Source organism: Triturus cristatus, chromosome 6, assembly GCF_964204655.1.
Source record: "Triturus cristatus chromosome 6, aTriCri1.1, whole genome shotgun sequence".
Taxonomy (NCBI): Eukaryota; Metazoa; Chordata; class Amphibia; order Caudata; family Salamandridae; genus Triturus; species Triturus cristatus.
In genome coordinates, this window is record NC_140589.1 from 1,078,194,204 (window position 1) to 1,078,213,689 (window position 19,486).

At 44.1% G+C, this 19,486-nt stretch overlaps 1 protein-coding gene across 2 annotated transcripts in view; it reads right to left on the reverse strand.

Moving 5' to 3' along the window:
• CCSAP (centriole, cilia and spindle associated protein) overlaps positions 1-19,486 on the reverse strand; it is a 98,547-nt gene that overhangs the window by 13,185 nt on the left and 65,876 nt on the right. For both annotated transcript variants that reach the window (XM_085611952.1, XM_085611951.1), the window contains one exon: positions 18,633-18,901. In XM_085611952.1, the coding sequence (XP_085468078.1) occupies positions 18,633-18,901 (269 nt within the window). The remainder of the gene's footprint in view (positions 1-18,632; positions 18,902-19,486) is intronic.

The following is a 19,486-nucleotide window of genomic DNA, read 5'->3' on the forward strand; positions in this document are numbered from 1 at the left end:
CAGCTGGTGATGCATTAAGTTAACAAGAGTTAGATGTAATTATTAGAGTGAGCGATTGCAAATGGAAAAAAGGGGTGGGGTGGCTAGATATTGTGAGATAGCAGAGAAGTTAAATAGAATGAGAGATTGTGATTGCTGGGAGTGGGATGGGTAGATAGGTCAGAAATGTTTTGATATTGCAAGAAAGGTTTACCCAGAACAATAGTTAAATGATTTGTAAGGAGGGATATGGTTAGTTTACTGAATTACAGTAGATTAAGGTAGCATGAATGTTCAAAAGTTTAGTAAACACAGAGGCTCTAAGGCATGTTGAGTATCTATTTTAAGAAGGGTATTATTCAAATAAAAAAAAGCGGAGGTACTAAACCCCAACTACAAATCAGTTTATTTAACTTGCAGGAATTTTGTAATGTTGAGGTAGGATGCAATCTGAGAACCTATTAAGAGTAGAAAGAAAGGCTGAAAGTTGATTGCCTGAGGGCAGATAATTTAAGTAGGCTCCATCTTTGGTTGTTCTGGTTGTCTGTTAATAGTGTTGATACCGTCTGTTCAACTTTGCTCTGGCGAACTCCAGGTGGCAGACCGTTTTCTCCTGTATTGTCAGGATGTATTGTGAGGTTTTTATCTTTATTACTGCCCCTACAACAGCTCTACTAAGTCTGAGAACCACACTGGTTTTGCACTTTGTAGTGCTATCAAGATCAGAGACATGGGCAATTGCTTGCACTTATCACCAATGGTAGCAAACGGATGGGTGAAAGGGTCAAACCTCTTTCGCCAGTCTGTTGACAGGGCAATTCCCGGATAGGTGGTCTGTGTAGCTAAATGTAAAGTCTTGCCATTTTGCATTTCCTGGTATGGTATGCAGGTCTGTCTGGTGTACCCCATATGCAAAATACCCTTTGCAGTAATTTCTATTTCAGTTCCCATTCGAGTGAAATTATTTGCCTGCTCAGGTGGTTTACCTCTATGTTTTTTACATATGGCAGATGTGCAGCTATCAGGCTTATGTGTCCCATGTGCGGCCCGTCTGAATATGTACTGGACCAGTCTGGACTTCAAATGATTTTGTACCTCTGTGCTGGCTGAGGCAGAACATTGTACCTCTGTTGTCTGTCTTTTGATATTGTAAGAAATTGGGTTATTAGTTGAAGAGGGTAAGTACCCACCCAAGTAATAATTACAATCCTGGTCAGGGTGAACCACTACAGTCACTGAATAAACCTACGCCCAGTCCAGCTGGTAGCTACGGCATAGAGCAGACCGAATTACTTGGAGGCAACATGTAAAGTATTTATGCTTATATAACAATGGGGTAACCTGATTGGCCACTGGACTCGGGTAAAATGTGGTACAAAAGTTAATCTCACAGTGGAGAACAGTCAAACCACACACAAAAAAGGAAAAGATCTTTGTTATCTAATCTAAATCAGACATCACCATTAAATTATGCCAACAATGGTTGCGATTTTATTTCATCACACAACAGGAGTTAATCAAATTATAAGGCACAATATATTTCATGTTCAGACAATTTTTGAAAAAACAGGTGCACAAAGGATGGGGTGGCAAGTGCATGGGAGAGATTTGTGAAAGTGATGTGAAAAGGGAAGGTAGTGTGCATATATACATCAGTAATCAATATTTACAACCTATCCAGCCAGACGATTGCCCTGCACATTAATGACAAATCATAACATAATTGATGCAGATATGAAAATCTATGTCATCCATGTTTGACAATGAAACCAAACAATGTCAATGTTTCGACCCCTATAAAGAACAGGGACCTTTGCGCGTTGGGGGTGGGGTCTTCATCAGGACTGAGGTGAGGGTAAATGGGAGGCACCAATAAAAAGTCAGCAAGATCCCTTCAGGCTGAAGATGCGCATGAGGCCCAGCTTCCCTATCTTCAGCCTGAAGGGATCTTGCTGACTTTTTATTGATTGCTAATGTATATTTTACACACTACCTTCCCTTTTCACATCACTATCACAAATCCCACCAATGCACTTGCCACCCCATCCTTTGTGCACGTGTTTTTTCAAAAATTGTCTGAACGTGAAATATATTGTGCTTTATAATTTGATTGACTGTCTTGTGATGAAATAAAGTCACAACTATTTTAGGCATAATTTAATGGCGATGTCCGATTTAGATTAGATAGCAAAGATATTTTCCTATTTTTATGTGGTTTGACTGTTCTCCACTGCGACATTAACTAAAGTATTTATGCATCACCAAAACAGTAATAACATCGAAATGCAAATCAATAAAAATCCTAAAACAAAATTAGAAGAATAGGATTAATCGCAAAATGACAAAACTCCAATATATCGGGAAGCGGAGATGTAAAATTGTAGAGTTTTGATTAGAAATATTGTCAAATAGCACACATTGCCAATGACAATTAATGGTCACTATAGAAGAGGACTAGGAGCAATTTGACACTGATCAAGATGGAGCACGTGTCCGATACACTAATATTTAATCCTCCACAAGTGTAGCAGTGTTCAGATGTGGGTACCTGTAGATGCCACATTTATGCCTGGGAAGAAGGAGAGAAGGAAGAGAGAAGGAAGAAGAAGAAAGCAAGAGAGAAGGAAGAAGAAGAAAGCAAGAGAAGGAAGAAGAAGAAAGCAAGAGAGAAGAAAGGAAGAAGAAAGGAGGAAGAAAGGAAGAGAGAAGGAGGAAGAAAGGAAGAGAGAAGGAGGAAGAAAGGAAGAGAGGAGGAGGGAGGAGCAGCAGCGTCTGCTTGTAGGCACGCACTGACACGTGTGCGAACATGTGTGGGTACACATGCAGGTCACCCGCACACGTGTAGGCACACGCACTCTGGTGCGTGCACTTGTGTACATGTGCACACATGTACATGTGGGCATGTGTACTATGATAATCCTAGTGTCCAGTTGTATGCAGTCCCTGTACCCCAAACAAACTTAGGGAAAGAAGTCTTGTAGAACAAAGTTAATCTTTCAGCAAACCAAACCGTGGATACACAAATTTATTTGCGATTCAGTTTGCCTGATTTTAAGTGTGCCCTCAAATGTCATATGAAAACCCCCAGCAGACCTGTCAAGCAGGTCTGGACACTGCAGCAGGATCTGCCACAGTGATGAAAACAAGAGGCCTAGAGTGATAGAGGCTGGTGTGGCTGAATGAACAAAAGAAGGGTTCAGGCCTGGGCATTAGCTACATCCGATTGTGACAGGGTAGACCTCTTTGAAGTTAATCAATTCCTTGGTTCCAACCCACAAGCCATCCTGTCAAGAGTACAATACCACCTCCCCAAACTGAAGGCTTTTTGTCCCTGTACTGTGAGTAAGTTCACATCTCATTCAAGCCCATTTAAATGCTGTGTACTGGCTGGCAGAAGGGAGAGAGCAAAAAGCAGATTTAGCTTCTGGGAATTCAATCAGGGAAAAGGTGACTTTTTAAAAGTCATATTTCCAAAATATTTATTACAAAATTTGACTACACAAGTGAATTGGTCTAATAAATATTTCAAAAAGTGCAAAACTTAAATTAGTACCGTTTGCTAGGCGAAGAAGACATTCATTAAACTTGATATTATATAACAGTGCTTACCTTTGGAACAGCTAACCCTGCTAACTGAAAATAGGTTTGCAGTATTTGCCACATAAACCATCATCTGCTGCATTATCTGCAGACTCTTAACAAAAAAATGTGTTTCTAGCTAAAGTGGCGGTGCAGTGGAAGGCCCTTTTGCAAAGGTCAACTGGGAACCTTTCTGTTGCTTATTGCTAAATTGGAGTGTTCACCTGCTACTAATGGAGATGCAATCTATGCCCAGACAGTGTTAACAAGTGAAATTACAAAATAATGAAGTAATACTATCACAAAATGTGCTTTATTACACTGCATAATTTGTCGTTGTGCCACAAAATATTTATCAACCCTCCACTGCCCATAATTCCAATGGCCCGGACATTAACCTTTAGATGCCCTACCTTTAAATAACATGCAGCCTTCCTTAATGGCCAGAGAGGCTTACTTAGGGGGTGCCTTATCAATATTTACTAAGGAGAATTTTAGGCTTAAGTTTTTTTGTTTTTGACAGGGAGAATTTGCAGTTATAACTGCAGGCCTGCCACCAGCAGCCTGGCTATGCAGGTTTAGGCACTTTACTCCTAGTTAGCAGGGGTAAGTGCACAGTTATACAACCAGCAAAAATAGTGAAGACAAAATTCTGGGGTAACACCATGTAAAAGGTGGTCATTTCCAGAGATATGAACTGTTCTTGCCTTTACTGGGTGTGAAAAGCTTTTGGTGCAAGGAAGAATGTCTTGAGTTCCACTGGGCTTCATAGACATGTTTAGCCTTCCCATATGTGCTCCCCACTCCCTGTGGGATGCATCAGTTGTAATGTTCACTGAGAGAGCCAGTCACATGGAGGGTCTGTTTATGGTAATGTTTGTGTGTCACCACTGTGTCTTCTTCTGTACCCCCTGTGTAACAAACACTATACCCTCTCAACTCCTGGCAGCATGTGATAGTTTGTTCAGTAACCATTTTTGGATTGGGAGCATGTGTAATCTGATGTGGGATGAGTGGTATACATGAAGTTAAAATGGCCATCAATTTGTTTCTGGTGTCACTGTCAGAGACTGCCCCTCTGATAGGGGCAAGCTTGCTTTCTCAATGCCAGGACTCTCCTGGGAACTGGGAATACTTTAGCCTCGAGTATACTGCTGTGCCTAGAAACACTTTCTCTTGTTACAGTACTGGAAACACATTTTCTAGATTTACGGTGAAACCCAGCTTGTGAAGTGTTACCATCACGGTCTGAACATTCTTCTCGTAGTGGACTCACAACCTCTCCTTCCCAACCAGTTATCCAGATAAGGGTATATGTGTATTCCAATTCTTAAATGTGCAGCTACTTCGGCCTGACGCTTTGTAAAGACCCTGGGTTAAGATTTTATCCCAAAGGGCAATACTACTTATATACTTACGCTAATAAAGTACCTTGTTGATGGTAAATCTAAGGTACTTCTAGTGCTTTAGATTCTTCTGTCTATGTACAGGCAGGCACCTATGAGTTCTAAGGTGGGCATGTAGTCCCCTTTCTTTAGAAGCAGTATGACCTCTTGCCCCGTGGTCATTTTGAGCAGCTACATCTTGATGCATCCATTTAGCAATCTGAAGTCTAATAGTGATCATAAGGACTGATTTAGGTTGGTATTAAGGTATATCCCAGGATTGATATTTCTTTTGGGGATCTTTTCTATGGCTTGCTTTAATAAATATTTTGTGGCACAACGACAAATTATGCAGTGTAATAAAGCACATTTTGTGATAGTATTACTTCATTATTTTGTAATTTTACTTGTTAACACTGTCTGGGCATAGATTGCATCTCCATTAGTAGCAGGTGAACACTCCAATTTAGCAATAAGCAACAGAAAGGTTCCCAGTTGACCTTTGCTAAATGGCCTTCCACTGCACCGCCACTTTAGCTAGAAACACATTTTTTTGTTAAGAGTCTGCAGATAATGCAGCAGATGATGGTTTATGTGGCAAATACTGCAAACCTATTTTCAGTTAGCAGGGTTAGCTGTTCCAAAGGTAAGCACTGTTATATAATATCAAGTTTAATGAAGGTCTTCTTCGCCTAGCAAACCGGTACTAATTTAAGTTTTGCACTTTTTGAAATATTTATTAGACCAATTCACTTGTGTAGTCAAATTTTGTAATAAATATTTTGGAAATATGACTTTTAAAAAGTCATCTTTTCCCTGATTGAATTCCCAGAAGCTAAATCTGCTTTTTGCTCTCTCCCTTCTGCCAGCCAGTACACAGCATTTAAATGGGCTTGAATGAGATGTGAACTTACTCACAGTACAGGGACATAAAGCCTTCAGTTTGGGGAGGTGGTATTGTACTCTTGACAGGATGACTTGTGGGTTGGAACCAAGGAATTGATTAACTTCAAAGAGGTCTACCCTGTCACAATCAGATGTAGCCAATGCCCAGGCCTGAACCCTTCTTTTGTTCATTCAGCCACACCAGCCTCTATCACTCTAGGCCTCTTGTTTTCATCACTGTGTCAGATCCTGCTGCAGTGTCCAGACCTGCTTGACAGGTCTGCTGGGGGTTTTCATATGACATTTGAGGGCACACTTAAAATCAGGCAAACTGAATCGCAAATAAATTTGTGTATCCACGGTTTGGTTTGCTGAAAGATTAACTTTAATAGAAGTTAATTTACCTCTTAATGCAAGCGAGATAATCCCTCCTTGGTGCATCTCTTTGCTCTTGAAGGCACGGTTAATTTTTTTTTTTATTTTAGCAGTCAAATTCAAAACCATTGTTCGCTTGTCTGAGGTGATCGTCTCCTCCTTCTGAAGGCATTCCTCTATTCTATTCCCACTGGTGTTGTGGGCGTAACTTTGCTGCGGACCCCCATGTTCTTTGTAGTCTGTTCTCTTATCCTTGTTCTGCCCTGAAAGAGTAGTTGTTGTAAAAAAGGAATACTTCCATGGAGGTGCTGCACCGGGCATGCTGCCTTGCTGAGTGAGATACATCTGGGAGGTGCTTGGCTGGAAAACCCCTCTGCCCAGTGGTCTTCTAATTGGTGCAGTGGAGCATGGCTCCAGTTGCCTTTTGTTGTTTCATTGTCCTTTTTCATCTGTTGCACTGCGTCATCTCCTGCAGGGCCACAAAGGTGGTTCCCAGTGAAGGGCATATTTAGGATTCAGGCTTGCTTTTTTTGGTTTGAACCTAGAAACTTGGAGCCAGACATGCTGCCACAATGTGGGCCCGTGTGCAGCTGCCTGCCCCTCGTGACTCCTGCTTTTAGGGCGGATTTGAGGCATGTGTTTGCAATGATCTTACTCTTCTGGATGATTGTCATCACCTTCTTTCTTTTTTATACCGGGGTGCTATACATTAATTCTTCCATCCTCTCTCACGGTTGAGGACCACAGCGGTTTAAAGGAGTGCACTTGAGTTTGCAGTTCAACTGAGGGGCTGCCGCCCCCTCTATTTTTCTGCTCCCCATTTCTACACCTTTGCTGTCATTGACCAGAGGTGGACCTGTGGATGTAGGGTTGTTACCTCTCTTCCTGGCTACAGCCACAACGATGGAGACAGCCACTGATTTGCCCCTGATAAGCACAGAATCCTGAGAGGACTGCTTGCATTTCTCTTCGACTCAAGAAGTCACTGCCTTCAAAGACATGCTCTCAAAAAGTGTTCTTCTGGTCTAGGATGCTTAGGAGCATGGGGAGGTACAAATTATTTTCTACAAATGGCATGAGGGTTTGGATAAGGAAGCAGGACTCCACTGGTTCGAGTAGCACCCTGTATGTGTCGGCTTCCTATTTGATTAGGGAGCTGTAAATGGTATTGTCACCTGGCGGCAAGGGTCTTGAAGGATACAAGTCTACCCCTTTCTTCAAAGAGAAGGTGTTGAGGTCTTCCCAGTCCTTCTCACATGCACCTTGTTCTTCAAAGGTGATGTCTTTAACACTGCCTTCGTCCACATAGAAGATCTCACTGTTCCCAGTCCTGTGGATCAGAAGTAGGTGGAGGCTTGAACTGCATATGCTCTTCCTAGAAGGTTTTAACCCTGCTGGTCTTGTTGGATTAAAAAACCCTCCAACAACTCACCTAAATATGTTTTCTTCTGCAACAGAGTCACATTTTGATTTCTAGTCACAATTGCCTTCGCTCGACCTACAGTGTCCATTATTCTGTTTCTTCTTCATCGTCGGTGGCTCTCTATCCTTCGCCTCCTTGCCCTGTCCAGATTGCCTTTTGGTGTCAAAGCTGGGTCGGAGGGTTTCCCTCTTGTAATGTTCTTCATCTTCATGTTGTACCTTTGGGGCTCCATTAGATTCTGCTATCATTCGATCGAGTACTTTGATGCTGAGGGGACATTAGAATCCAGTGTTGATGGCTCGTGTTTCTTGGGGTTTACCCCCTTTTGATTTCTTCCTTGCTGCTTTCGACCTCTCAAAGTCAATGGCTATTCAGTGTCAACAAGCAATTCCCCTGGCTGTCTTTGTCAAAAGTACAGGTACATGGTATATATGTTTGGCTGTCCCCCTATCCACGGTCTTGTTGAGAGCATAAGAGTGCGTGTACAGGGAATTGCTAGAGAATAAAGAGTAGTGTACAAGAAGGTTATGACCTACGTGGGCCCTCTGCAGTTCTGTTCACGGGGGTTCGTAGGGGACCACGAATTTGTCTAGTGAAGCCCACATACCCCTGGAATCTGGCCTCCATGATGAGTTCCGCAGGGCCGTGCTGTCGGCGCCTCTGAGGTACGTCACCCAGTTGAGCCATCCTTTAAACGTCGCCTTGGCTGAATCTTTCCATTTGGAGAGTACTATTTTTACAGACGCTGTCAGTAGGAGATCTAACAGGTCCCTGTCCTGTTGTGAGTCTAACTCAGCGGTAACGTACGCGGTGGTGAGGGAAGAGAATTGTGGCTTTAGTGTGCATCCCAGTGCCCTATTTATGAAGGTAAATATTTCCTCCCAGAATCTTTTAACTTTGGGGCAGTAGTAGATCAGGTGCGCTAGGTGTCCCTTTTCCTGGTCACAGTTCCAGCACAGATCATTTTCCCTGAGGCCCAGCGCCGCCAGGCGAGCCAGGGTCCAGTAGGTCTTGTATAGTAGCCAGAATTTTGTCTGGGGAGATTTTGTTTCGAAAGGGTGAGGCCCAGAGGAGAGGCAGTTCTCTTTCACCGAGTGTGGCGTCAAGTTGTTTTTCCCCCAATATGAGGCCGCTTTATCGTTGATTTTGGTTGTGCTGGGGCAAAGTAGCTTGTAGAGATGTGATACCTGGTGGCCTATTCTGTTGAGATTAGTCATGTATTGAATGATTACTGGCTTGTGCTTCGCTAGTTTTGCTTTTGTTAGGGCTGTTCTAATTTTTAGGACGTTGTATAGCTCTATGTCTGGTAAGTTGTGAGTCATTTTTAACTTGGTGAAAAGTGATGGGCCTTTCTCCTTCTTGCAGTTGTGCTGGAAAGGAGATTCCAAACTTCATCCAGGTCTCTATGGAAAGGGGGTTCCCCCCTGTACTTAAATGTGGTGTTTGCCCACAGCGATTCCCATTTGGAGTTTTTTATGGAGTACTCCATTTTTCTGTCTATTTGGAGCAGGGCATTTTTTGTGTTTGAGTATTGGGTTGGAAGCATATATGTGTTTATTGGCTGCGAGGAGTGCCATTGGTTCTAGATGGTTTATGATGGCTCGTTCAATTGCTAGCCTTACTGGCGTGTACCCCTGACTAGGCAAAAGCCAGTAGGACCCCTGTTTGCCAGGAATGCGATCTGGAAGGTTTTGAAGTCTGCTAAGTTTAGGCCACCCAGTTTTTTGTCTAGTCTTAGTTTTTTAGGTCTCGCCTGACCCAGCGCATGTGCTGGTCTGGCGAGACTTTTTGAGAGGGCTCCAAAAAGTGCTACCAGGCCAGCCTAGAGCTACAGTGCATGTGCACGCGCGCCGCGCTTGACCGAGATTACTTTCACTTTCATGGCCGCTTTGATGTTTGACCGCGATCACTTTCACGGCTGCTTGCTTATAACATGCATGTGTGGGTGCATTTTGTTCACCGTCCTTGTAGTCTTTTGTGGCAGATTGATTTTTTTAAAACTTTTGTTCTCGCTGTACTTGAATGTGATAACGGTCCATGCCTCGGGACCCGCAGCCACAGCTGATAAACCAATCCTGGTCCGTCCAACTCACGAACAGTGACATCAGTGCTTGCTGCCCGTGCAACCTGACTCCAGGAGCCCTGTCCGGAATCGGTCAAACATGGCGAATGTGCCAAAGGCACAAATCAACATTTTGATAGTGGTTAAAACAATCGGCGCGGGGCGCGCTTTTCTGTAATCTCCTTTTGCTCCAGGATCGATGGTTCGGAGTGAAAGTAAACATCTTGGATGGGTGCGTGACTCGACCCACTCAGGCCGCGTTATTTCAGCTGCGCAGAGCGATCCAAATTCAAGATTTAGGGGAGTCTGATTTCACTTTTAGCAGTCTGGCACACAGACCAGCACAATGCGGTCATTTAGGAAATATAAAACCATTCGCAATCCATATTTTTATCAATGATACGATGTCGCTTTTTTTTTTTTACCAATGATATATGTGGGGGTGTCAGTAGGCGGACAGCAATGGGGCGCAAACTAAAGTACACTGTCCTGATGCTGTTCAGGGTGCAGCGGGTAATGGGTGTTGCCTCTCTGGCAAGCATGGGCAGGAGGATTTTGGAGGGGGGGGACAAAGATACAAGTATCTATTTTTTGTTTCAGTCTTCTATAGCGCAAAGTGGACCCGAAGGCATTGTAGCGCTTTACATGAGCACCAGTTACATTACACAAAGACAAGTTCATTTTTGGGATGCATGGGGAGATTACGTGATGTGCCCAGAATCACAGGATGTTGAGCTGACACTGAGACTCGAACCTTGGTCCCTAGTTCCAAAGTCAGCAGCTCTGGCCTTATGCCACATCCTTGGTAAATGGTGCACTACAAGCATATTAAATGAGTAACATTGGTCGAAACCTGGTATGGTTTAGCGATTATGGGTCATTTTCAAAAAGGCATTTTGCGGTACCGAAGTAGTAACACTCCTGGACCATTCAATGAAGGGTACCCATAATCAATTATTTGGCGGTTTGGGAACGGGGGACAACAGAACAATGTATACTAAAAGAGCCTGCTGGCCGATCAATTTACTAAGAATTAATTAAATACATATTCACTAACCCACTATATTCTAACAAACAAAACTCCATTACTACATACTTTCGACATGATGTTTCCTACATGCCCAATTTTACATTGAAAGTACAAATATTCCATAATACTAATTTTATCGCTTTCTAAGCAAGAGAATAAAATCCAAGCCACAAACCCCTAACTGTTCATCCATTCATACCAGTCAATCATAACACATACTCCACAAACTAATCATTAATCCCCAGAAGTTCTCATGGAGACACAGAGAGGAGACCCAGCTTCCTTCTTCCGTCAATGTGTCTAGACCAGGGAACACACACGGTCAAAGCATGTTTCGGTTGTTTCAATAATTCGTAGCCACCTTCCTCAGGTCCTCTTCTTTAGTATCCTCCTTATTGGCATAAATACAAGGAGTTTGTGTAGATGTCACTTAGAAAGGTTGTTTCACTGTTTCTTATCTCCAAAATAATTAATCAACACAGCATTTTATATGGTGCATCTAGCTCTCTGTTGCACTTCAATAGTAAATCCTGTATAGATAGAAAAGTTTACCCCATCACACCTCTGCAGAACATATGTGGATGGCTGTTGTTCTTCTCAAATGACATTGCCATGAGGTTAGGTGTAATGTTCGCTAACAGATAAACACCTTCAAAACGCTGCCCTCCTTAACCTCAGTCATCCTCTATCACCGCTAGTAGCACTCCTGTACATACTCTTACAAGACTTTGTGAATTGGGCTCAGAGCATCTCAATGGGAATTAACCTAGATAAGAACCATTTATCCCAAATTCTGCTTCCACACTACTCAAAGAAAGATGCAGTGGCAACAACAGGTAATTTGCATACAAACGGCAAAGCCTGTGGGGGAGGATGAGCTCCGGTCTGAAATATATAAAAACTTTTCAAAATCTCTTTCTCCAGTCATTACCTTAAGGCAAACGAATTGCTGACAGACAAACCGCCCACATTGTCAGTTTACAAGGGGTGCATCGTAAGCGAGGAAAAAAGGAGGAATAGACAAGATCTGACTGACATCCAGATAACAAAAGAGGTTGGTCACAACTATGAATTCGCAAAAGACAGAAAGCATCACTATATGAGAAACCCATGACAGGGATAGTGCTCGATTGTCTGTCAATGAGGACATGCTTCGTGCGACCCCCATGCCACGACCTGATGAATCAAGTTTTACTATGGAAAAAAAATCTATTTTTTAATGGACTTGCAATAAATTCAGAATGAGATAGATAAATTTAAAGATGGTAATGTACGTTGCAAAGCACACTTGCAGATACATTGCACGTTACTCCATTGGTGTGCTCGGAGGGGAGCGAGTGTGTTTCGGTGTGGCTTGTGAGTGGGCGCTAAGTTTAGCGCCCACTCATCCTGATTAGATAGGCTTCCAGCTGCCTTCTGAAGCACCCCATATCTTCTACTTTCCCTAAGCTAATGGGCAATTAATTTCATAGTTTCGCTAATATATAGGAAACATGCATTTGCAATGCAATAGGTCTCGCGTTTACGCGAGTTTGAGCTATTGCCATTGTAAATGAAAATCACTTTTATTTATGTTTTGGTTATTAAAACATAAATAAAAGATTGTCATTTACAATGCCAATAGCTTAAACAGGCGTAAATGCGAGACCTATTGCATGGCAAATGCTTGTTTAAGCTTATTCACGCTTTTTTACCCCGCCATAGGAATTGGTTAATCATCTTATCTATTTTGCAGTGGAAGTCTTCAGTGAGAATGGGAGGGAGCATTCTCAGCAGATAGTTGATCATTGGCGTGATCATCATCTTAACTGTTTCAATCCTCCCCCACCATTATATAAATTTGGGAGACCAGGACTCTAGCAAGGTCTTTGTCTTCTCTAAAAGTAGCTTCTCGTTCTGGTCAAGTGTGGATTTGAGGTCACTGCCGAAATGTACCCCTGGATATTTGATAAAGCCCGCTTGCCACGCTATGCCCGATTTTCCCAGTGTGTCCCTAGTGGTGTGGACGTTGAGTGGTTTGCACTCCGACTTGTCCTTGTTAAGTTTGTATCCTGAGTGTATCGAGTATGTTCCTATGGTATCTATGAGGGCCGTGATAGAGGTCGCGGGTCGTTCTGTCACTACGAGAAGGTCGTCTGCGTATGCGGCTATTTTGACTGTGACCTAGTTAATCGTGATCCCACTCACTTCCTTGTTAGCCTTGATATCCCTGATCAGGGGTTCAAAGGACAACAGGAATAGCGAGGGAGACAAGGGGCAACCCTGTCTTGTTCCACGCTGTAGAGGGAAAGGGTCAGAGACTGACCCATTAACTACAATGCGGGCTCTGGGGTCTCCGTATAATGCCATTACTTTCCGTATATAGGTTTCCCCAAGGTTAAATGCCCGCATGCATTGTTCTAGGAAGTCCCATGATACCCTGTCAAAGGCTTTCTCGGCGTCTAGTGTAATAGTCACCGCAGGTTCGTCTATTTTTGCGGCGCGTTCTAGTAGGTGGCATAAGAGTCTGGTGTTGTCGTGTGACATGCGGGTCTTTAGAAACCTTACCTGTGAGTTGCTTATTAGTCTTGGGAGAAGTGTTTAGTCTTGAGGCAAGGATTTTAGCGTAAATTTTGCAGTCTACATTGATTAGTGATATGGGTCTATAGTTTTGGGGTAGTTGTCAGTCTTTGCCTTCCTTCGGGATAACAATTATGTGCGCCTCTGACATGGATTGGGAAACTACTCCCTCCCCCGCGCAGTGGTTGAACAATTTTTTCATGGTTGGTTGCAATTGTGTTAGGAATGTTTTGTAGAACGTGGCCCTGTATCCGTCTAGGCCTGGTGCTTTGTTTTCTTTTAGGGACTTGACCACCATCTCTATCTCCACCGTGCTTATTTCCTTACCTCGTATCTGTGCTTCTTCATTCGTTACCTTTGGGAGGTTAATCGTATCTGTGCTTCTTCATTCGTTACCTTTGGGAGGTCTAATCGGTCTAGATAACTTGCACACCCTTTCTGATCTAATGCCTGATCTTTTTGTACAGTTCTTGATAGAACTCTTGAAAGGTTCTTAGGATTTCTTTATGCCTGGTGTGTGCGTTATGTGAGTCGGTGATTGACGAGATGGTAAATGGTCTTTGTTTGTGCTTTAGGTAGGAGACTAGGAGCTTTCCCGCCTTATTCGCCTCGCATAGGTTGATGGCCTTATATTTGTTCACACACAACCCGGCCCTCTCGCTCAGGATTCCGTTGTATTCATATTTTTTCTTAGTGAGTTCTGTTAGGGTGCAAGTGTTCTTTGATGTGGTTCGACTCCAGCCTTTTGATGTCATGTTCAAGTCGGGTCAGGTGCTGGTTAGCATTTCTGTTCATTTTGGCTTGGATATCTATTATCGTGCCTCTGACTGTGGCCTTAAGTGCGTCCCATATGTTCTTGGGGTCAGTGCCCTGTGTGTCATTGTGTAGCAGATACTCTGTTATGGCCTCTTCAATTTTGGTTTTGTTGCCTTGGTCTGCCAGGACGTCGCTATTAAACCTCCATCTACGGGGAATGTCTTCGTTATGGCGACGGCTTAGCTGTAGGCTGATGCATGAGTGGTCTGAGAGTAATCTAGGTGCACTGTCAGTGTGCTCTATTAAGTGAGTGTGTGTGCCTGTGATTAATATGTAGTCTATCCTACTGTAGGAGTTGTGCGGGTTGGAGTAGAAGGTGTAGTCCCAAGTGTCCGAGTGTTGTAGTCGCCATGGGTCTTTGAGGTTGAATCTGGTGCAGATGTTCTTTAGTACGGTGTGTGCATTTGAGGGGTGGGAAAGGCACTGTGATTATCTGTCTAGTGTGTGGTCTAGTGCTCTGTTGAAGTCCCCTGTCACCACTGGGAGGTCGTTGTGGGGAATAAGTTCCAGTTTCTTAGAGACTCCCTCACAGAAATCGGTGTTGTCTGTGTTGGGGCCGTAGATATTCGCTACATGGGTATTCTCCTCTCCCTTTTCAGGCGCGTAATGAGTAATCTCCCTGCTTCGTCGTGATCTTCTATTTTTAGTTTGGAGTTCTTATCAGGGTGATCACACCCAGTTTCTTACCTATTGCCAGAGCGCAGGCTACCTGTCCTATCCATCTGGCTTGGACTAGTTTGGTGTCCGAGGGAGAGCTTGGTTTCCTGCAACAGGAACACGTCCCCCTTGGTCTTAGCTAGGTGGTCTAGTATTTTTTTCCTCTTGACTGGGTGGTTGAGGCCTTTTACATTGAGGTAGACTATCTTCAGGTTCCTTGTCAGGGAGTTTGTGATGTTTTGGGTCATTGGTTGTAGTGTGCGATCGCCATTTGGCCCTCCCCCTTTGTCATCCCTGCGTTCTGTATGAGCACTCCCTTCCTAGTTGGTTGGCCTACCTGAAGTGGTGGATGGTACCTGTGCTCCCTCACTTTGGATCTGTTGCGCCCCCCCCCCCCCCAGCTCCTGACAACCTTTTGCTTCTTGTATGTAGGTGTATAGATCGAAGGATGTAGATAGTGTAGAAGACAGTGGATAGATTCGAAGAATACAAATAAGACAGACAAGACAGGCAATTCCCCCCCCCCCCCGTTACAAAACCTCGTATGCGGAGCGTGCGACTGCAAGATCTCCATTCCTTCTCCCTGGGAGTCGTAATTTAGTATGCCAGTGTTATTATAGGATTGTATTAATTGGCATTTGCGTATATGCGTCCCCCTAATCTCTTCTTCCAGCGTAGAACTCTACACATATCACCTATCTATATAGACAAAAAGGATATACGGATATATATCGTTCTGGTTTCTCCCTGTGTCGTGGCGTTCCGCTTGATCGTGTACAGGCTCTTCCAGCAGCGCCTTGTGGTAGGTATTGATCAAGACAGAGTCCAAATCAGTTGATTTGAGGTAGGTACCAAGGTTGCTGAGTGTAAATCTTGTTTCTTGGTCTTACTCTTGTTCGATCCTGTACCCGCCCTGAGTAAGCCGAACCATGTGTTCTATTAGTTCCTTTCGTCTTGAGGTAGTCGTTGTTCTGAGGTCAGTGCAAGTTCCCGAGTATTCCCCTTGTCGATTGTTTTCCCTCCTGCTTACTCCACTCTTAGCCCCGGTGAGGCTCTTCTCTTGCTCGCTCCTGTTAAGTTTGTTTCCATCTCTTGTTGTGTTGGGCCATCTAGGTATCTGCTTAACTCTTGGTTCCTCGAAGAGATGCGTTCTGCCTTTGACGCTTATTCTGAATCTTGTGGGGCCTACAAACGAGAATATTATGTTCTCCTTCCTCAATTTCTCTCGCAGTGCCAGGAATCCTTTTCTTATGTCCACTGTAGGTTTGGAACAGTCCTGTGTTAGGATTATCCTCTGGCCATTCGACTGCATGTTTTGGTTTTTCCTCGCTACACCAAATATGGCCTCTGTATGTTGTGAGCGTAGTGGCTTGCATATTATTGGCAGAGGGCACGCTCTAGTGGCAGCTTTGAAGGCTGGGACTCTGTATGCTCTGTCCAGCTCGCAGGGGCGATCGAATTTAATGTTTGTAATTTTGGGGATCATTTCCTCAATGAAAGTCATGCAGGATCCCGCTTTATCCTCTTCACCCTCCGGCACTCCTAGGATTCTTATGTTCCCCCTTCTGTTCCGGTCTTCCAATTCCGCTGTCCGACGCTGAAGGGCTGCTGTGGTCTTCGTTAGGGCATTAAGGTCTTTATTTATTTGTTGGTCCCCGCCCTCTATGTCGCTTATTCTCTGCTCTACCACCGTCAGTCTGTTAGCCGCGTGCATGTCCGCCCTAACAGCTGCCAGTTCCAGTTGGATTGCATCCCTAGTCTGTTTCGTGGTTTTAGCTAGGACCTCAGCTAGTTTTTTCAGAATCATGTCAAGAGTGCTGTTGATATCCGGTCTGTGCTTGATGGGCGAATCCATTAGTGTGTCTCCCTAGTTTTTTTTTTTTGTCTGTGGTTGAATTTTCCCTTCATTTCCCGCCATGGTTGACAACCCTCTCTTTACTTGCTGTATTTCGAATCTTCTGCCTCGGTTTTGCGTAGTGAGTTGGTATCTCTGCTCCTGTGTGTGTCCACGTTGAGTGAGTTTGGGTGTCTTCGACCAGCTTGTTGTGTACTCTTGCGGGGCTGGATGGAGCTCTGACGCACCTCTACTTTGTGTGGCTGCCGGTGTTGGTAGGCCTTTCACCTGGTTGGCGTGTCTTCGCGATGGCCGTGTTAGCGCCACCCCTCCTGTTGGTGCTTCCGTTTATGGTGGCGTGCTACTCCTTGCCTCAGTAACCGTGTCACTTTACATCTGTCTCTTGTTCTATGCACCCGTTATCGCCCAGCGTTTTCTCCTCTGCGCCCTCTGCCTATGTGCGTTTCGCTCCACTTCGGAAGGGTTGCCTGTGTAAGCTTGGGTCTTACTGTTCCCCGCCCCTAAGGAGGGTACCGATTGATGAGCCCGTATGGAGGAGCCTTGGTGAGGTTTGCGCGTGTTTGCCTCCACTCCGCACTGTCCCTCGCCAAGGTTCCTACTGGCTTGAACCTGGTGTAGGAGCCTGGGTTCAGGTATGCGGCATGATTTGTTGTGTCTTTTGCCTTTCCAGTGAGAAAAACAGTTATTGGACTCTCACTGCTCTTCCTGTTTCGCTTCTCCCTGCCTTCCTCGTTCTTCTCTCGTGACAGCGTTTGTTCTTGTGCGCGAAGTGTTGGCTGCGGTTCAGATTTGCTTGCTTCTTCCCCCTCATTGTGGGCGCCTGTTACTCTCCCGCTATCCTGCTCGCCTCTGTCTGGAGACTCTCGCTTCCTCCGCGCACTGTTTTCGGAGCCACTCTGCTTCCCTATCCAAGATGGCTGCCTCCTCTGGGTAGTTCTAGTTTCGGTTTTGTTTCGTCCGGTTCGAGTGCCCAGCTCTTGTCTATTGTGGCTTATTTCGGGTGCATCCTCGGTTTTTTGCGCCTTCTTTTTTTGGCTAGGTTAGCGGCGCCGTCCCCCTCCGTTGCCCCGCAACGCCGCATCCACTGCTGTTGCTACCTGAGAATTGCGCTCGCCAACGTCGTGAGCTGCTTTCATCGGGTGACCTGTACGCCGTTGGGGGTGTCGCGCTGGGAGGTTCCGCTTGGACTAACTGGATTTGTCGGTGAGTTGTGGCCACTAAGGGCGCCGTAGCTCTTTTGTTCCTTCCAGGCTTTTGTGTTGGTGGTTTCACTTTCGAGTCGCCATCTTGTGCTCTGCTTCAGTACTATAGGAGTTTGGAAAATACCCGCTTCTGCTCCTTGGCGGGTGCTTGCTTCAGACTCCCTCTTCTCCTCGAGCCTTTCCTAACGGGGAGATCATTTTTTTTTCCTTTTGGCATGGTTTGGGGTGCTGATATCGTTTGGTTGCTCCCAGGGGTTAACGGAGCGGCAGACGCAGGCAACTTCCCTCATTGCCGTCCAAGCTACGCCCCCGTCATCTCTTTAATATAGTACACCAAGTCCTTCCCCTACGAAGATGTGATTGGTTTCACTAATCATCCCATGAGGCAAACCTGTTTACAGTCTACTATTGAATTATTTAATTGCACAGTAATTTTTTACTCGATGTATTGTACTAATTATCATTAGCCTTTCCATTTCGAAGTCGCTTTTGATTTACACTATCAAAAGAAATGCATTTTGCAATTCATCCCACCAGAACTGCATGTAGTACAGAAGAGTTTTCTGAATAACAAGATTACCACATGAACTTTCAAATATCACCACATTAGTTGGCACACAGCAAAGGAGCCCATTTTCTACCATACAGATAACGTGTAAAACAACATAATAAATGTTGATCTACAATATTTTTCCTTATTTAACCTGGGAACAATTCATTGTACAAGAGCCTTTAAACAAAAATAGGATGGCACAAAATACCAGAGAAAAGGCAAAACGGCCGACTAAAGTTTATTGCTTCTGAAAAAAGTTTAAATACACTTACTTCGTTGGCAGATGTTGGTGCACAAACATTGTGAGTTTTCTGACTTCCAGTGTCTTTCTTTTTTTCCCCAGCTGCATACAGAGCGAACGGATGTCGAATTTCCCTTAATGGCACAATCCTTTCTGGACTTCCAACAAATTTACGGCTGCCATCTCGACTGGACAAGGCTTTGTGACCACGAGATGGTCTTAAACGATTTACAGACTTCTTTTCATTTACGTCACAAGGTTTGCTCTCTTTCTCCTTAAGTTCTACTCCTAGCTTGCAGTCTATAGTGAACAAAAAAAAGAGCTGTAAGACCATTTCCGCTGATGTCTTAAAGGGCACTAGGCTAGTCAAGGTGTACACGCACTTTAAAAAAATTATCTGTAATTTGAAACTAGGTGAAAGAGCAAGATCTTAAATCCAGAGTATGTCAAATATGTACCTCTAAGGCTGCAAACTTACACTGAATGAGCAAGTTATGGACAACATTCATACGCCCTATGTTAGGAGACAAGAAAAAAGTTCAACCACTACTATTAGTGCTCTTTGGAGATTTAGTTTATTTTCTGTAGGCCTTTGCTAGCCATAATAACATTTGAACAGCTCATTTTGAACCTCCAAAACAAAGCACTGCTGCATTTCACATCATACAACCACTAAAGACCTTTTGATTTCCTAAACAACTGGTCATTTTTAGATCAAGCCTAACAGACAGGTGCCAAAAGACCTATTGTGGGCTTACATCTCACCCATTGCGTACCATTGACTGATTTTATTGACACTCAAGTCAAGCACCGCTTTATTCGATTACGGTCATAAATAATCATAAAAGCACAACATACAATAAAAATAAGATCATCCAATATAAA